An 18,882-nucleotide genomic window follows, 5' to 3' on the forward strand; every position below is an offset into this window, starting at 1 on the left:
GTATGCTCAGTAATTCATTTAAAAGTGTGTCAGTTGTAATTCATTTTGTACCTACTGTTTCAGTAGCAGGAAGAGTTTTCAGTGTGGCCAGCCCACAGTCCTGCAGAAATCAAAGCCAGGACTTTTCACCAAAGGAAAATTTCCCTTCTGTGCCGTATAACAGAACGTTTAGTTTTACTTTTTGTATTTTATTTCTTAAATCCTTTTCACTCGTTTTTACCTTCTCTTTGAAAGCTCTATTCTTTTAACATATTTCAATTTTTATTCTTTGGCTCCTTTTTTAATGAGGGGTTATTTGATTGTAAATTATACCCATTTATGCATTTTCTTTCTGGTTTGTATTGTTTACTTGCTCTTTTCGCCTTATTCCTCTTTATGTATCTTTTTTACATTGTGGCACCTATGAATACATTCCATACTATCTCTTTTCATGTGATTGCTTATCCTTAAATTGACTGGTTCTTCATGGTCCAGCTATTTATGGAAGGGCAGAACTAGAGACCGGCTAGGGAACTGAGCTGGGGCAGCTTGAATTTCTGTTTTTCCCTACCACTCTGCCCTGCAGAAAGGCTCCAGTCTGCATTCAACTCATTGCTCTCTGACTTATTTTCATCATAACCCTTTGCAGAGTGGCACAAAGCATGGTCTTCATAGAATGAACATGGCCTATCTATTTGGGCTCGTTACCATCATTTTTTTCTCGTTGACCTTAGCAGGCTCACATCGCCTCTTGCTGAGACGATGCGCTGACATGTTTGCACGTCACCTGCGATACCCTTTAGAGGGATAAGAGCATTTCCCCAGAGCGTCCAGGCATCGGGCACTCATGTTCCCAGCAGGGGTCATTTAATGTCCCTCAGGGAGTGCCACCTGAAGAGCTCTCTGTTCTGCTCACTCGGCCAGGGAGCGATAGGATCTTGTTTCTTCCCTCAGAGTCTGCCCCTGGCCTCATTCAGCTTTTTGAACTCTTGGCAGGCAGCCTTTTAAAAGAGTGATGTTGGGGTGATGGGTATTCCCCACTTTCATCAGTTTTGTTTGTCTCTCAGTCATTCTTTTTCGTGGTTGACGTAAAGAGCTTTCAGTCTTCCATGTTGATGTAGGAGTCTGGGGAACGACCGTAAGATGTTGAAAGACTTACTTAAACAGGTGAAGAAGGAGTTGTCTGATAGAGATCTGAGAAGGGATGGGCTGTGAACATAACTGGGAAACAAGGTGTTCTGTTCTCTGCGCTGAAGGATGACAAACCCCGCAGAAAACATAAAGGAGAAACTGTAAGTCAATAGGAAGAAAATTGAAGAGATAAAGGTACTTGCTCCCATGGGAGAGGTGGGGCTGGCAGTATAATTTACTCATTTATTCTCCACACTTATGTCACACACACGCTATGTGCCAGGCAGTGGGGAATGAGCAGCCAGCAAGACAAGTTCCTGTTCTCTGATTTGATTCACCAGGAGCTAACTAATCAGCAGCCGGCCACAACAGAAGTAGCAAGATCCTGCTCATTGCTTAGCTCCTCTGTGAAAAGTGAAGAATCAGAGAATAGGCCCTTGCTTGTTGCTTATTCCCCATTGCCTGGCACACAGCATGTGTGCTATATAAATGTGAAGAATAGATGAATAAATTATATTGCTGTTTTCGATCTGGGTCTGTGATAGGAAATAACACAGCAATGTTCTGTGGAGGCTTCCCTACAGCTGTGCTGTTGAAACTAGACTGACAGGAACAGAGAATCCAGACATGCAACAACGGAAACAGCATTCCTGGCACTCAGAGAAGAGCCTGTGTCCCTGAAGCAGGCAAGGGCTTGGTAAATTTTAGGAACAATCAGATTGCAGGTTGGAGATTAGGAGCACAAACTGACATTGGAGACGAAGGCACAGACCACGTCATACAGGCTTCTGTAGGAGTTAGGTTTTCCTACAAGATTTTGTAGAAATAATTGAGATAAAAAGACGTAACATTAATATGCTTTAGAAACATTTTGTGTGAAGTGCTGGTTTTGAGGTAATTTGGAGAGAATAGGTAGCATAATAAAATATGTATTATTCATAGATTCCTAATTGCAGGGAGAGGAATCTCTTGTCACACTTGTAGAGATGAAGCTTTAGAAGCTTGTTACACTGGGAAAAAGAAGATATGGTGACATTTTAGAGGCTGTTGTACTTCCTTCTGCCTTTCTGAATTTGAGGGTATGGTTGAGGGACATAAGCCACAGGATCAGACTCAGGATCTCCTAGTAATGCAAGGTGAGAGCATCAGGACCACATAAAAATATGACTTTCACTGTGCACAGGACCCACAGAGCAAGGCAGGGCCGTGTCCAGAGTGTACAGCTCACTTCCACACCCTTACTTCGTGTATTGGGAAAGAGAAATCACAATTCTGAACATCATTAAACACGTACAAACCAAATCGTGAGCCAGAAATCTAGAAGCAAGGTAATATAGCCCCCCAAAAAATTCAAATTGTTTCATATCAGTATTTGGTAGTCTATATGATATACGACTAGTACATTAAAAGGGGAAGCAATTTTATAAAAATCATATACTGAGGAAGCTGGAAACCATTTATATCCTCCCCTGCTTCTTCTTGTCTTTCAACAGTGGATTCTGAGGGCTTGCTACCTGGTCCCTCTATACCAACATACAGATTAGTGGCTCTCTGACCTTCTTCATGGCACTTTTCCCTGTAAGTCTATTTGTGAGGCTAGCGTTATCATGCTACTAAAATTGGATGAAGACTTTATTAGAAAAGAAAATTACTGTATGGATCAGTATATTTTATGAATAGAGACAAAAGGAAAATCCTTAACAAAACATCAGTAACCTGTTTTATTAAATTTCAAAAATTTACCACTAGTTAGTGAAGCTTTTTCTTAGAGATGGACAAAAACTTAAATTTAGGCTTCTGTTAGAATCAGTATGAGAAATTCCTTTGAAAAAGAGACAAACTGTTACAGTTTATGTTTGGATGTCCCCCACAAAGCCTCATGCAGTCATGGAGGCAGCTGAGTCTAGTATTTGTGATTGGTTCATTGTCAAGTGCTGGGATTGGGGGTATGAGTGCTGCACCTGCCCGGAGCAGGAAGCCAGCATACTACATAGGGAGGAAAGAAGGGTGCTCTCACCTTTTGCCCTTCTCACTCTTGTTGCTTGTGGCCACCATGAATGGCTGCCCCTTAGCCATGCCACCCTGCCTTGGAGCCAGCTGAGTATGGACTGAAACCTCCAAAAATATATATATATATAAGCTAAATAAACCTTTCCTTCCTTCATTTTGGACATTAAATATTTTGCCCCAGCAACAAGAGAGGAAAGTAACCAAGACAACAGACATCCAATTTTCTTTTGGCAGTAGCTTTCAATAATTCTAGGGGTTCGAATGGGGTATTCATGCCAGCTATCACTCTAGTACTTGGTCTCCAAGCTTCAAGGGCTGGAAGGTGACTGTCCTTCTACTCTAGTTCAAGTACAGTATTCTGGTGCTGACAGCCAAGAAACACAGCAGGTGCACAATGAGGGATAGCTGGCCGTTGGTCCTGACCATAGAGGGAGCGTCTTTCCAGCAGCTGAACATTCCAGTATCACTTAGCCTGTCCACAAGTAACTATTTTTGTTTCCTATCCATGCCCTGGTATAGAGTTCAAGCTTATTTTGGGTTTTCTGATGACCATACTATCAAGAGGATATCAGTGCAGGAAGCCAAGAAGCTACCATCTGTGCTGTGTTTATATCTCAAGAATTATTTAGAAGACTGATCATTCAGCAGTGCCTCCTGGCCTTCTAGTGTTACACCTAGAAAGGTGACTCACACTTCTTGAAAGTCACTTCCTGTTAAATAACCTGTATCCTCCCCTCAGTGTATAGCAAGGTTCAAAAGCACTGGCCAAAGTGGCAGCATTGAGTAGTGAGCCTGCAGAATTTTAGGGGTACTGTAACCAATCACCCATGGTAAGTAGGAAGTAGCTCCCAGCAGAGCTGTATTGGTAGGTATTTACAACTGGCCCTCCAGTGCTAAGTGGGTGGAGGGATACCTGATTTATACCATTTTCCAATTTCTATGGTGAAATTTTAAGGATGACTTTGTAAAGTCAGAAGCATGAGGGCTGGGATATGGGGATGTAGCACAGTGGTAGAACCCCTCTTAAACATATTCAAAATCCTGGTTCAGTCCGCAAAGAAAAAGAAAGAAAGAAAGAAAGAAAGAAAGAAAGAAAGAAAGAAAGAAAGGAAGAAAGAAAAGGTAGAACTGAAAACAACAAAGATCTCAGGTCAAATGGAGAAATTCCACAAAAGGTAAAAATGATTAAAATCAGCTTTAGAAAAGTTAGCCTGTATAGCCCTATTTTTATTAAAGAAAGTAAATTCATAATTAAATCTGACTACATGAAAAAGTACAAGTCCAGATGGCTGTAATGGAGATGTGTATCACTTAGAGAAGAGACAATGCCAGTCTAGCACAAATGCCTTCAAAAATACAGGAAGGGATGCTTCTTACTTATTTTTTGAGGCTAGCATTATCCTGTTACCAAAATTAGATGAAGACCTCATAAAAAATAATAGATCAGTATACTTTATGATAGAGCTAAAAAATCTTAACAAAATATCAGCAAATTGAATATAGCAACATACATATATAAATTATAGTACTTTTTTTTTGGTCTTTTTGAGATGTGGTCTTACTATGCAGTTCAAGCTGGCCTTGAGCTCACTTTGTAGCCCAGGCTGGTCTCAAATTGTAGCCCAGGCTGGTCTCAAATCACAATCCTTCTGTCTCAGCTTCCCAAGTGCTAGGATTACAGGTGTGCACTACCACACCTGGCTAAATTATAATATTCAGTGATCAAGAATAAAAGATTGCCAGGCATGGTGGCACATGTCTATAATCCGAGCACTCTGGAGGCTGAGCCAGGAGAATCACCATGAGTTAGAAGCCAGGCTGGGCTGCATAGTGAAATGAAAGATCAATTTAACATTTAAAATGGATATAATTCATCATTTTTTTTTTACCTTTTTGGGACAGGGTTTCACTGTGCAATCAGTGCTGGCCTTGAACTTATTTTTTAGCTCAGGCTGGCCTCAAACTAATGGTGGTCCTCCTGCCTCACCTTCCTTACGCTGGAATTACAGTTGTGTGCCATTACATCCAGCTACATCACCATATTAACAGAGCTATTAAATGTATAGAACAGCTATATTATCATCTCAAGGTATACAACAGACTAAAAAACTAAGCACCCTCATGACAAATATGTTTGCAGATAGACATGACACCTAAGTAAATTAGGAGTGAAAGAAATCTTCCTTCACTTGATAAGGGGCATTGGAGCAGATCTGCAGCTAACACCAAGCTTGAACAGAAAGAGTGAGCAGTTTTCTAGGGGAAGGAAGAAGGCAAGGAAATTACTGTATATCACTTCTTTCAAGGCCCCAGGTAGCACAATTTAAAAGGAAAAGAAAGAAGTAAAAGGAACACAGATTTTAAAAGGAGAAGCACTGTTTTTGTTTACAGACTTTGTAGGTATAAAAATCCAAAATAGCTACTAGAACTACTAAGTGAATTTATTAATGGTATAAAAGACAATGTCAATATGTAAAAAACCTGTTATATTTTATAAATTGCAAACCAAAAATGAAAAACGTGATACCATGCACATTAGTATCATAATACATGAAATATTAAGGGAGAGACTCAATAAAATGTATGCAGAATCTATACATTAAACTATAGTCATTGTTAGGAAAAATTAAAGAATCTCTAAATAAATACATAAATATAACCTATTCATGAATTGAAACATGAAATATGGTGAAGAGGTTAATTCTCCCCAGGCATAATGAAAATTCTAGGAAGATATTTCTAGAAGGTAACAAACTGAGATACTAATAGTTAAACAGAAATGCAAAAGATTTAAAATAGTGCATTTTGAAGGGAAGAACAGATATAGTGTGAGCCTGTGGTAAGTAGAATTGTAATGTAGCCCCCAAGATTCTGCCCCCTGCTGTCCAGGCCTGAGTGCAGGAGTGGGCTGTGAGTCTGATGGAATCCCTCTCTTATGATTAGGTAGCAAAGGTGAACGGATTTCCACCAGTGGTTCCCCCTAGGGCTGGAGTGGTTTGTTGTGGACACATAGGCTACAAGTCAAACTGAGGTCCTCATCCTACAGATACAGATGTGTCTCCATCACCTTTCAAGTCAAAGCAAACACACATTTCCTGCAAGCCCACTTTCAGGTCAGACCACAAGAGAAGGCCCCAAAGGCCCTGCAGCATCCCTTTGTGCATTTGGGTAGGCAGTTCCGGAGTGAGGGTCACATGGATGTGGTCTAGGAGGAGGAGTGCAGGATCTGGGTAGGTGAGCCACTGGGCCTGGGATCTCTTCACAGGGAAGCCTTAAGCCTCCGAAGGCCAGGGGTCACAAACCAGTGCCACAAACTAGATGGCTGCATGTGACTGACCTAAGGAACATATTAGAATGTAGAATGAGAGCACAGCAGGGGGAGGCCTGTGGGTCTGCATATCTAACAAACGCGTAGGTGACTTGGAACCACACTGAGTAATCAGATATCCGTGGGGCAGTTCTTCTGTGGGACCCTGACTACTTTCCTAGCATTGAGGCCACTAATCATTATTCATCTGGTTGGTGTATGTAGAATTGTCAACCCTGTACAACAAGAAATAAGTGAAAACAGGGAAGATGATCTTTAACTGACCTCGTGATGTCACTAGTGGGTTTATATGTGGTATTTCATGTAATTAACTGGCAGTGCCCCTCCCTAAGTAACACCTCCAAAGTGCTGCTCCTATAAGACCTTCTTCCCGATCTTACAACCTCCTCATTTCAGATCTTCTGCCTTCCCAATTACCAGGCCCCAACACTAGGGCAGCCCCAAGATGGATCCTCTTCCTAAATCCCCATTTTCAAGACCTGGAAAATAGTTAGATTGGTTCTTCTACAAAATCACGATCATTAGTCATTCCCTATCTTTCTTACCCATTTATTCTGACTTCTAGCCACTCAAAATATTGTCCAGATCTCCTGTTTTGTAAAATCATACCGATCTCCAGATGCCGTCTTCCAAGTCTCTCTGCTCACCTCACAGCCAGTGTCATGTGTAGGACCCTCACTCCGCCGTCTCTGATGCCTCTGCTCCCACCTTTATTGCTTGAAGTCTGGACTGTAATTCACCAAACTATCCTGACTGCCAGTTTGAAGCACATTCAGAGGAAAAAAAATGATATGCTTTTTACTAACGTTGTGTCTCTATATGTAAAAACCCAATGTTTTAATTTTCCTTAGCAAATTCTTCAAAAAATAGAAATGAAGTAAGTGCGTTGTAGATTCCCTCTACAGAATCATCCAAATTAGTGGGATGAAAATTAATAAAGCAGTAGTTTCCACTGCATTTATTTGTGAAAACTTATATATAAACCGATGAAAAGTAACAGTAGTTAACTTTAAAACATAGATCTTTTTTCTTTTTTGTCTTGGGGTTGGGAATTTATAAACTGAGAGTGAAAATAGTTAACCCAAGAGCAAAATAAATAACTGAAATCCCAATCTGATATTAAGGCAGTACATATAATTTATAGTTGCCATATTGTAACAATCATCCATTGTGTTTTATAAAGTAAATATTTATAATATCCTAGGTATTTTTTAAGGTTTTAAGGATGATTTCTATCCCACCCCCACCCAGGTCAAGATTACCCATGTCATAACTGACACAGAAAAGAAGTTTGAAACTCTTTTACTAATCTTGAGTTAGAGTATAAGTGTCTTTTAAAAAGTGGGCTTAAAATATTTATTATTTATATGAGTAGAATGTGGAGCACAGATTATTTATGAAAATGGAATAAGATTATTTTTGTGTAATATTTGTGTTGCATTTTTTATTCTATAGTTTTTATTTTGAGAGATCACTTGATAGGTGCTGTAATGACCATATAATGCTTCCCTTTTTCCTATTTTTTAATACATTTACATAGGCATCTACTTTTTCTGTAAATTCTATGCTAAAAGTTAAAACCATTTCTATTTTATTTGAACTGCTTTTATCACCATTAGTTCAAAAAACATTAAAATAATAAATCAAGTACTCTGCTCTCTTTCTATGATTATGTTTCTAGTGGGCCAAAACAAACCTCTGGAACTCAGAGATGAACTTCTAAGTTATTCCAAGAGAATTGGGAGGCATCTTTTATCTACCATATTCCCCGCTTCTCAGTACAGTGAAAGCCCCTGCTGAGGTTGTATAAATTAATACATTTGCTGGAGATGTGACTTTGGGACATTTTATAAGCAGTGGTTTCAGTGCTGTTAGTAGTAAAGTGGAAACTTGAGAAAGTGAAGATTAATTTAAACCACATGATGGGATCGAGGGAAAGGGACAAACTCTACAGCTTCTTGAGTGTGTGCTGACTCTGTACAGTGGGGAATGGAACCCGAAAAAAAGCCACCAGTGAACTTTTAAACCCTCTTGAGAGGAATCAAACCGGCACAAGCTACACTGAAATGATGCTATTTCCCCCAGGAGACCTCTTCAGTCTCTCTCATGACAGAACTCTCTGCAGAGAAGACACAGTTGGGAAGCCAAAGAGATAGGAGGCACCAACTGTGGCCGCTGAGGGAGGAAGATGGAACCAGCTTCCCATCATTAGCTAGCTGACTGCTTCATCTTTGAGCATAGCTTCTAGATTTTGTTGAGTTCTTTTAACCAACCAAGTGTATGTTGTAGATCACTGATGAACTGGAACTAAAAGATCTCTTTTCCTTTGCAGTTCGTTGTAGCTGTGTTCTGGATCATCTACGCTTATGACAGAGAGATGATATACCCGAAGTTGCTTGATAATTTTATCCCAGGATGGTTAAATCATGGAATGGTGAGTGGATTAAACAGTTGGCTTCCTTTTATTAAATAAAACTTATGGACTGTTTAAACTGGATAGCATGTGCTTAAATACCTGTCAAATCTTGAACGATTATAATGAGAAATGATTTCAAGAGAACAATACTGAATGTAAACAGATTTGTTCCTATGGATCAAGTCATTAACTAAACTGAATGGTAAATGAATCCACAGTTGAAGAGAGGAGTCAATGGTGTTAGATACTACAACCAGCTCATTGTGGGCTGAATGTGATTTCTATGCCTTTGGAAGCCTTGTTCTTAAAGTCGAAGGATTATTTCCACTCACACACCATCGGCACTCTGCTTTAACTCCATGTCCTATCAGAGGGACTATGTTAGAACCAATCATTTTGCTTGGACTGTTTCCCCCAGGTGAGCAAGAAGAAGGCTGTTACTTCCCTCAGTGATCTGTCACAAGCATTTGGAGGCATTGTTAGCAATGGACTCGATTGCTTTGTCAAGTTCAGCTTTTCCTGGGTGTTTGCTGAGAGTCTTTCCTTCTTGGTCTAATTCTTTTTGATACTTGAGTTACGGTGTTATTGTCACTAGTTTTGAATCAAGCCTTTCAGATAGGTTGCACATTACTTTGCAAGACTCGAACACATCTTTCCTGCAGAAAATATTGTGTCATCTTTTCTTCTAGCGTCTGGAATCAAGCCCTATTTTGTTATCAAGAAGACTGCATTTTGGTAATAGCAATTTTTAGACTACATCCCAGGGTGTTTCTTTTGAAAAGGGCAACACATCACAAAAATTACAGGGGAAGGAAGAACTAGAAATCACGTCTTAGGTCGAAAATAACAATTTTTCCTTCTGCTCCCATTTTGGTACAAGAAAATCAGTATATACTGACAAGCAAACATTACTGTGCCGAACAGTTTTGATCCAGCCTGTTCCTTTCTCCAGCCAAGCCATCAAAAGTGGCACATCTTAGGGAACTGGAATTTTCCTTGAGTTTGATTGCAGCTGCATCCTTGGAGGATGAACATGGTGCCTTGGCTCTGCCTTAAAATAAATAAGCTGGGTCTTGTTGGTTCACCTTCGCCACCAAGGGTCTCACATGGGTACTCTTCTTTCCAGCTTTTGACTTTTCTTGAAGGGGATGGGAAAGCCTCTTCATAACTCCATGCCCTTACAGTCTTCTGCTCTAGGTGCCCTTCTCATTCTTTCCTGACAAATTTCTGCTCATCCTGTGGCTTAATTATTATCTTCTTTATGAAATCTTTTCTGACTTGTCAAGCAAGGTCATCTATTGCACCATTTGTGTTGCATGCCACTTTCCTTTATCTGTTATGTATGTCTGTGTCCCTGTGAAAACGTTAAGTGCCTTTAAATCATGGCATTTGGTTAAATCACTATGTACTTACTAAAATGATGAATGAATTCGTTATAGACAGTTTTTGTAAGTGTTTGCTACTTGATACTTGTCTTAGTTACTTTTACTCCTTTTTACTCCTCGCTGAGACAAATACCTGAAGCCCAAAGTTGGGAAAGGAAAGGTTTATTTCTTACAGTTTTTGGAGGTTTCAGTCCACACTCGGTTGGCTCCAAGGCAGGCAGGCATGGCTGGGCTCCAGTTCATGGAGGCTGCCAACAGCAAACTGGAACCAGCAAAGAGCAAGACACACCTTCTTCCTGCCATTACATCACATCCTGGCTCCACCCCTATGTGGGTGGAGGACTGACACCATCCATCCAAGCACTAGACAATGAACAACTAACAAATGCACAATTTAAACTCCTGAGGTCTGGGGGACACAGACATAAACCATGACAATACTCCTAGCTGTACTTTCAGACTCACCATGTACCAGGGTTTTTATACTGGTTGTACATTTAGTTTTCAGAATAACACCATAAACAAGGAATTGCTATCTCATTTACAAGTGAAGAAACTGAGACTCAAATAAGTCACCTAATTTGCCCCAAATCATTTAGAGTAGTAGAAATGAGATTTGAACCTACACCTACCTGGGTTCAAAGGTGGACACTTTGTACCAATGTTTTACCTGAGCAAGAGATTAATTGGTTTTTAGAAAATGTTGTTTTTGTGTAGCTTTTGTAACTATAGTGCAGAAAATACAGTGGTAACCTCTTCAGGATATTTTGAAGTTTACTTTTGAAGTTTACTTTTAAACTATGTAGCAAAGATAAGCCAATTGACAATTCCATAGGGGTTTTAAGGAAGGCATTTCAGAGAGTTCATGACTTCCTAGAGCAAAATTCCAAGCAGAAATGTGCTTTGGGAATCTCCACTCCAGACATTAAACTGGAAAACCTGTCACATGCTCTGAGAGGAACTGGAGGGCTCTGGTACAAAGTAGGCACATTCTTATGCAAATAGTAATCAACTTTCATGACATGCAGAAATAAGAAACGTAATATAATTTTGATAAATTTTCATTTGGTGTTCAAACTGAATAAAGCAGGAAAAGGAGGCTTCTGAAGCTGCTGCTTGCCATCCAGTGTGAAAGCACGTGTTTCCTGTTTCTGGCAGTAGGGCCTCTGTAAGAGCTGTTTTATCGTGCTCTGGAAATGCACACCTGGACTCTTTGGCCTGTTGCTTACTCCTTTCTCTGCACAGTTTACATTCAAGCCAGAGAATGAGTCAAATTGACGGCAGGTTCTTGTACTAAAACTTTAATGTTTCAAACAAATAGCATAAGCACGTGTACAGTCATTAGAATTTAGGCTTGACTATCCGTTTTCTCTTGAGTCGCTTTAATAGGGAGATCTGTTTCAAATGGATGGGGGAATAATTGGTTAAAGTTCTTACTCTTGGTGATGAGCACTGCTTGGAAACATAAGGAAGAATTGAGTGATACAAATATTTAGGAAAGAAAACGGATACATTAATTAACATGTCAAACCCTTGGAGATATATGAGCTCAGTAGATTCTTTTGCAATGAATTTTGTTTCCTAGCATAAATGAATGACTGTTTCTTTGCTTTGCTTCACGTTCCCATTCATAGCTTCAGAATCACTGACAAAAGAAGCTGCACATGGTGCCAAGGAATACCTTACAGTGCTCTAATTCTGTGTAGCTGTTAGTGTAAACACGACTTGTATAAAGCATGATACTAACTCTACATTGACAATTAATATATAACATCACATGGTGAAATCATGACTAGTATATCATAAAACTTAGGAAATTTTAAAAATTTAAATCAGTTTTTTCAGTTGCTTAAATTTTAAAGGCTTAATAATTATTAATGTTAATTTATATTTATTTTGATTTCTAATGAATAATTTGAAAATAGCATTTTTAATGTATGAAAATGAGTTGGCTAAAAGTTTTACATTTACTTTATTTGATTGAAACATTCAATTGTGTTCACTTTATTTATAAGTACATTTTATTTTCAAATGATCATTTATATTAATATCTAGAGATCAAATTTTGTGAAAATTTATATTGTATCATAATCAGTGATTTTGCTAAAATGAAGGCAAGAAAAATTGAAATATATTATACCTTGTTAATTTTGGTATTTATATTTGTAATTTATAAATATGTATTTTATTACTCATTTAATCACAGAATTGATTGAGTCACAGATTTTTCTTTTATGGAAACACGGGTGATGATGTAGGAGGATGGGACATATTTTATTTTGTACTTTATTAGCTTAGTTTGTAACTTCTCAGTATTTCTGCAAACGGTTAAGACTCTCTAGGGCTGTGTGCTTAGAGTGTACACAGGGGAGCTTGTCAGTTTGTTGGAGTCTTTAAACATCACACTAACACAGCTGTGGAAATCCTACCAAGAGACATATGTGCAATTAATGGATTTATAGTCACGGTTCCTAGAGAGAGATTTGAGTTCAGTCATTTCTGTTGATTTCAACCACTGATGGTCCATGCATGACTGCCTCATCCAGTGGCTTGTTCACCTTCTCAGACAGTGTTCAGTCACAATATTGTGAAGAAAAGCACTGATTTAGCAAATCAAATGCCATCATATTATATTTCCTTGAAGAAAGCAATAAAATTGTCTAAAAATTGTTAATACAGCTAATTTGTGGTACAGCAATTAAAAATGCATATTATATACCCCAGAATGGCATACTTGTAGGCTTTCCATGTTAAAATTTAGAGAATTAGTTGTAGCCAAGTTCAAATGCTTTTAATTTAGTGAAATAAAGTTGTTAATTCTTGTAGTTTTAAAAATTGGCATGAATTGTATTAATGTATATGTTTGAGCAGTGATTATTCAAAATCAAGCAACTAACTAGGTTTGGTCTATTTCTAGACCTTTTATTAATTTTACTAGTCAAAGACTGCGTTTAGGTCCCATTTCACATGGGGACAGAAGTGGCAGGTAACAGGAAAGCGGTGGGTGCAGCAAGCTCCTGCAGGCTGTTTTCCCTCTGCTGAAGATAAACACCGTTATCACTGGTTTCTGGGCTGCAGTCCTAGAGCCCTGGGCCTTTCTCTCCTGCTGATTATAATCTGAAAACATTGTCAATTGAGTAAATACACTTTAAAAGCAATAAATAAATAAATATTTAAACTCTAGAAAGAGGGTAATTGAGTAATGCTGTAACACACACAAAAGCCAATGGTAAGACGGTACCAAAGACCTAATTATTAATGTTAGAAAGTGCAGTGAGAATACAAAGCACTGCAGAAGGTTTGGAGATTATTATTATCATCACACATCTTAAAGCAGACAAGATCTTGATATCCTTGAAACCACAGCAGGAGTTGTTCATGCTCTGTGTAATTTACAGGGAGTAGAAAATAATAAAGCCCGCCTCTCTTCTTGCTTGATTTGTTAGTTGTTCTTGTTCTCTGTAACCAATGCTCAAGAGCATCTTAATTTAGGCAACTATTCTGTTCGATATTATTTCAACATTGGGTGATTATGAAAGATTTTATGCATCTGTCTTTCCCTGGAGATAAGGCATTAAATGCTACTTGGATGATATGGGTCTCGCAGGATCTCCGCTCTGATGTTATTTTTTGGATGGATAACATGACTTGTGGAATGTTTCCAGGAGCTCTAGGATATACAGATTATGCCTTCTGGGATTCATGGAGTCTGGGCCACCCCCCGTATTAGGTGGTTTGTGAAATAAGCTGTTGGTGGAAAGAAGACCATCATAAGCATTTCATAGGAAAAACCTAGCCTTTCTCCATTTTTCACATGTATTCTGAAGTAACTGACAGGGATTTGGAAATTTTCAGCTATAAAAGTAAGAAACTGAAGAGAAGTCAGAAACTTCTGAGGAACCCAGAAGATCTCAGTAAGATCCAGTAAGATCTCAAAGGTCAGGACCAAGCAGGAGAGCCGCGGGCCACGAGGCAGGTACCTGCAGCATTGCTGCCTGGGCTTCACGAGTGTGAGCGGTCACACATCAAATTTTACTGATGATAACTTCTTCCACTGTGGATTTTCATTTGTCGTCTTCAGTTCTACTAAATCCAGTTCTAAGATCTCTGCAGACTTAAATTTTGACATGAAGGTTCAGCTACTATGTTTAAAACAGTCACAAATGTGAAGGTATTTGAGTTTAGTCATTGCTGAATTTTTTAGTTGTACTTTAACCAGAATATGGTAAATGAGAGAAGAAATATTTTTAAATTAATGTTTAAGTAAGTTGTGAGGTGGAGAGACAGACTCGAGGGAGAAAGGGGAGACTGGATGAGATCAGGAAAGGGAGAGGGATCAACAGGGAGCAGAGGAAAGGTGGAGCAGTGCCACAGGTGACACAAGGGAGCGGGGACAGGAGGCCAGAGCGAGCGTCTGAGGTTAGGAGATGAACTTGTGTTTCTCGGCAGTGCCTTGAATAACCGTATGATGCGTAGGTGGGTCAAGGGGTCTCCTTGCTGTTCTTTAAACCCACTGAATACCCGTCTCTATTTGGAATTTGTCCCCAGAAATCTGCTTGGCCCACTCTGTCCAGTCTGCCTTCTCAGTAAGGCTTACCTGCGCGGTCACGTGGGTGCTGCGATTGCCCAGCTCCCTGGGACGCGCTCACTGTGCTCTTCCTTCCCCAGTGACAGTTATCTCTGCTGTTGTATGTGGTTTTGCTTATGTGTTATATTTATTGTCCATTTCAGTCTGCTACATCGTAGTTTCCCTAAGGCCAGCGACCTGCATTTCAGTTACTGATTCGTTTCCTACACCTATAACAGTGCCTCTACCTAGTGGACTGTCAGTGAATACTTTTAATACGTGAACTGACTTTATCCTTCTCCTCCTTTTCCTTCCCCTCCTCTCCTCATCATCATTGTGTTTCTTGCTCTCCTTTTTTCTCCAACTCTGTCTTTTACTTCAGAGTAAGAATGAAAATGCAGTCCCAGGTTATTTATGTTTTTGCTAACGCGCACCTTACTTCACGCAGTGTGCACTGCCCTGCAGCACAGTCCTGCAGGCCCAGCCCACTGCTCTCCCTGGGCGTCTCTCTGCTCACATCACACTGCTTCTCAGGCCAGACTCAGTGTCCAGAAGAAGCCCTCCTTGCTAAGAGCTACAAGTAAGGGAAAAGATAGGCTGGATCAAATTCATGGAAAAGTCTCTCTATATGTTGATTATTTTATATGAGTGTTAGTGCAATAGTCAGACAATGAATTTTTATGGCAATTTTATGCCATCAGAAATCCCTTTGTAGAACTAATTTTCCACCCGAAGCCAAAATTCAAGGCCAATATTATTATCACTTACACTCTGTCCTCTGTGCTTCATGTCAAAGATGAGCAGGCCCAGCAGGAGTACTGGTTCATGAAAAGATCTATAAGTTCTCTTCAGATATTTTGGGGTCATCAAAATCCGAAGTGTGGTTTACTCAAGTGCTTTCCCCCAATCCTTAAATCCAGAGATATTTCAAAGTAAACTGAATTCATCTGTTTTCCATTTATTTGCTCCTAGGTCTTCATATTTCGGGGAGGGGTGGTGGCAGGCAGGAAGGTGCTGTCCTAGGCACTGGCTGCCTTCTTCACCACCACAGACAGATCATTCATGAGCCGCAGACCCAGCTTCTTGGCAGAAGGCCACATCTGTATCCTTTCCAGTTCTCTTTTAATTGAAACTCCAACCTCAGTTCACATTATTATAGCTGCCAAAGAAAGTAAAGTGGAAAGAAGCTGCATTTTCTGCCATAGAACCTTTTAGGATCCCAGAATTTTAGACTTGCAGTTCTCAAAATCATTTGGTCTGTACAGCATATAGTACTTGACTGACTGAACAATATCCTCGCTAATTAGCATCCTCTGCTTGGGCATCTCCAGGGGTGGCTTTCCAACACAGACTCTGGCCATGCAGTGGTCTTCAGCTGTGGGACAGGCTCATAGAGAGCTGAGTCTTCTTTAGCCCACATCTGTCCACCCTTCATCATTCTGTAGGATTCGAATACCTATCCACTGTGTTCCTTTCATATTTTCTTCTGAGTGGATCTCACTCTGTCCTGTGTCCTCAGTCTCCAGTGCTTCCATGGGTCATTCCCAAGTGTGTGCTCTGTGGACCCACTGCTCATGAGGCCTCGTGTTCATCATCCTGGCTTGTTAGCGTTACTGAAATTTTTATTAACATTCTTGACTGTTTCATTATACTCTGAACTAAAATTTCTGTCTTTCTTATCTACTAGGGTGTGAATAAACTAAGATTTAATGTTGCTTGTTAGACACAAATGTAGGACCCTTAGATTTAGTCCTAGTGAATTCCACCATGGTAAACTCAGCATGAATACAGAATGAGACATGAGAATGCCACAGTACTAAGAACTTGAGGATCATTGAATACACACACACACACACACACACACACACACACACACATTAAATGAAGTCCCCTTTGTTTTAAATTGTGGTACCTAACTTTTTGCCACTGGGTTGAAGCTGCTATAGAGGCTTAAGGATCATTGAGGTCAGCAAGAAAAGAATTGGCTTTTCAGAGCTGTAAATTTTAACAATGTGATAACCTTGTGTGGCCAGAATAGGCATTTAGATGAAGATGACATGAGTCTGGGCAATAGGGAAGGGTGAGCAGTAGTAACAGCTACTGAGAATCACTTTCACATTCAGAGGTGGAGAATCAGGAGCCTAATGAAATATGCAGAGTAGAGGAAGAAGTTGAGATTTTGTGAGGCTCTTGCTGGCAACACTGGATAATAGCATCGATCAAAACCCAGCAGTGAAGGGCAGCTGTTTGTTTTTTCCCAATTCGGCTGGACTCTGGATGTCTGGACTTTCCATGGGGCCCTTGTGTTGGCCACACATGCATAATGAAGGAAAAGAAACTGCTGAGAGTTCAAGAACATGGAGATGGCAAAGATGTGTTGCTGGTGTGCACATCCTCGTTATTATCTGCATGTTTCTTTGTCTAAGAGGCAGAGAAAAGTGGTTAGCTGAAGAGAGGCAAGGACAGTATGTGACAATGCAGTAGAAAATGTCCAGTCTAACTTAGTTTTTTTCTATGGTTATTGGGTTTTGAATCCAAACTACTAAATTTACCCCACAAACAGTCAGATCTTTGGGGGATATTGAACTCCTGACCAACTTTCCTAAGCCTGTTTATGCTTCTTCACAAAGTAAGGCTTGCTTAGGAAGCCTCAGTACTGTGCTTTGCCGGCCTGTGGCTCACACAGAACTCCAGCATACCTGCCCCAACCCCTCAAAACTGCTCTCAAGAGTGTATAGCGGGGCATGGTGGTGCATGCCAGTAATCCCAGCACTTGGGAGGCTGAGGCAGGAGGATTGTTGCATGTTCAAGACCAGCATGGGGGGGCTGGAGGTTTAGCTCAGCAGCATAAGTGACTGCCTTGCAAGCAGGCAGTTGTGAGTTCAATCCCCGGTACCGATAAAAAGGAAAAAGAAAAAAAAAATAAAAGACCAGCATGGGCTACAAGTGAGCTCAAGGCCAGCCTGAACTGCATAGTGAGATCTTTTCTCAAAAATGCTGAAGAAAAGAAAGGATGAACATATACAAACTTTTCATTCCTCTGTTGGAACACAGCTGATCCTCTGTATATATCTACCGTTCCCCTACGTCATCTGCGTGTTCTTGCACATATGCTCTCTCCCCTGACTCCCTTTTGGTGAGCTTTTTACTCTGCAGCTGCCTTTGTTATGGCACCCATTTTGCTGAACTTGCAGGTTGTTGCTGCATTCCCCAGTCGGTATTCCTGGAGGGCAGGCAGAGGGTCTCAAGCTTCCTCTGCATATTTCCATCATCTTGCTCAGTGCCTGGAGCAGAGTAAGTCTCACAAAATGACCTTTGATAGCAGGACTATATGAAGGGATGACTGAGTGGATTTTACCATGTTTCCTTACTTTCCCAGTTTGACCCAACACAGACCTACAGTGTGATCAGCTTTTCTATAAAAAGAAAGAGATTATTTTCTCTAAGAATTTCTCTGCATTTTATGGTCACTTTTTAATTTTCCTGTGTTTCAGACTGTAATGTCAGGCTCGTTGGTGTATAATCTTCAGAGTCAGCGTTCCCCTTTCAAACAGCAGAACTATGCGTGCACGTGTCCCACATTAGCCCTTCTCCAGGCTCGTAACTGAGGGGATAACTTTACGTCTGTTTCACCAAACATCTCACTAGAACACCGAGAAGCACTCGGTGGCCAAGACCAGAACACTGATAAGCATTCATTACCCTTTCGGTAAATAAAATAGGTTTTTCTTTTTCTGTAAACAAAGATGGTCATTTCTTATTCTTGTTATTCTCTCTATATCCAGACTAGAAAATGAATTTGCATGTGATGCTCTTCAATACAGGCACAAAGGTTAGCTCTGATTGGTAGAAATGGTTCCTTTCAGCACAACTCCCTCTCATCCTTACAAAATACACGAATGCATTTGACCTGCTGCTGTGTGTAATGACCATATATCTAGATACTGCCTTCCTGTGCCTGCTGTCTGTGCGAGTTATGATGAGACCAAGAGTAAACGTTGCTTTGTGTGCCACCCTGCTGCCTGACCCACCCACACTATCGCGGTGGCTTTTTGCTCCATTCTTT

The 18,882-nt window shown here is 40.2% G+C and overlaps 1 protein-coding gene across 6 annotated transcripts in view; it reads left to right on the plus strand.

The window, feature by feature from the left end:
• Aig1 (androgen induced 1) overlaps window positions 1-18,882 on the plus strand; it is a 218,847-nt gene that overhangs the window by 61,297 nt on the left and 138,668 nt on the right. For all 6 annotated transcript variants that reach the window (XM_063233405.1, XM_063233404.1, XM_063233403.1 and 3 more), the window contains one exon: window positions 8,781-8,882. In XM_063233405.1, coding sequence (XP_063089475.1) covers window positions 8,781-8,882 — 102 coding nt within the window. The remainder of the gene's footprint in view (window positions 1-8,780; window positions 8,883-18,882) is intronic.

Source organism: Cavia porcellus, unplaced genomic scaffold (genome assembly GCF_034190915.1).
Source record: "Cavia porcellus strain 051 isolate PalLab524CR breed Dunkin Hartley unplaced genomic scaffold, mCavPor4.1 scaffold_22, whole genome shotgun sequence".
Classification (NCBI taxonomy): Eukaryota; Metazoa; Chordata; class Mammalia; order Rodentia; family Caviidae; genus Cavia; species Cavia porcellus.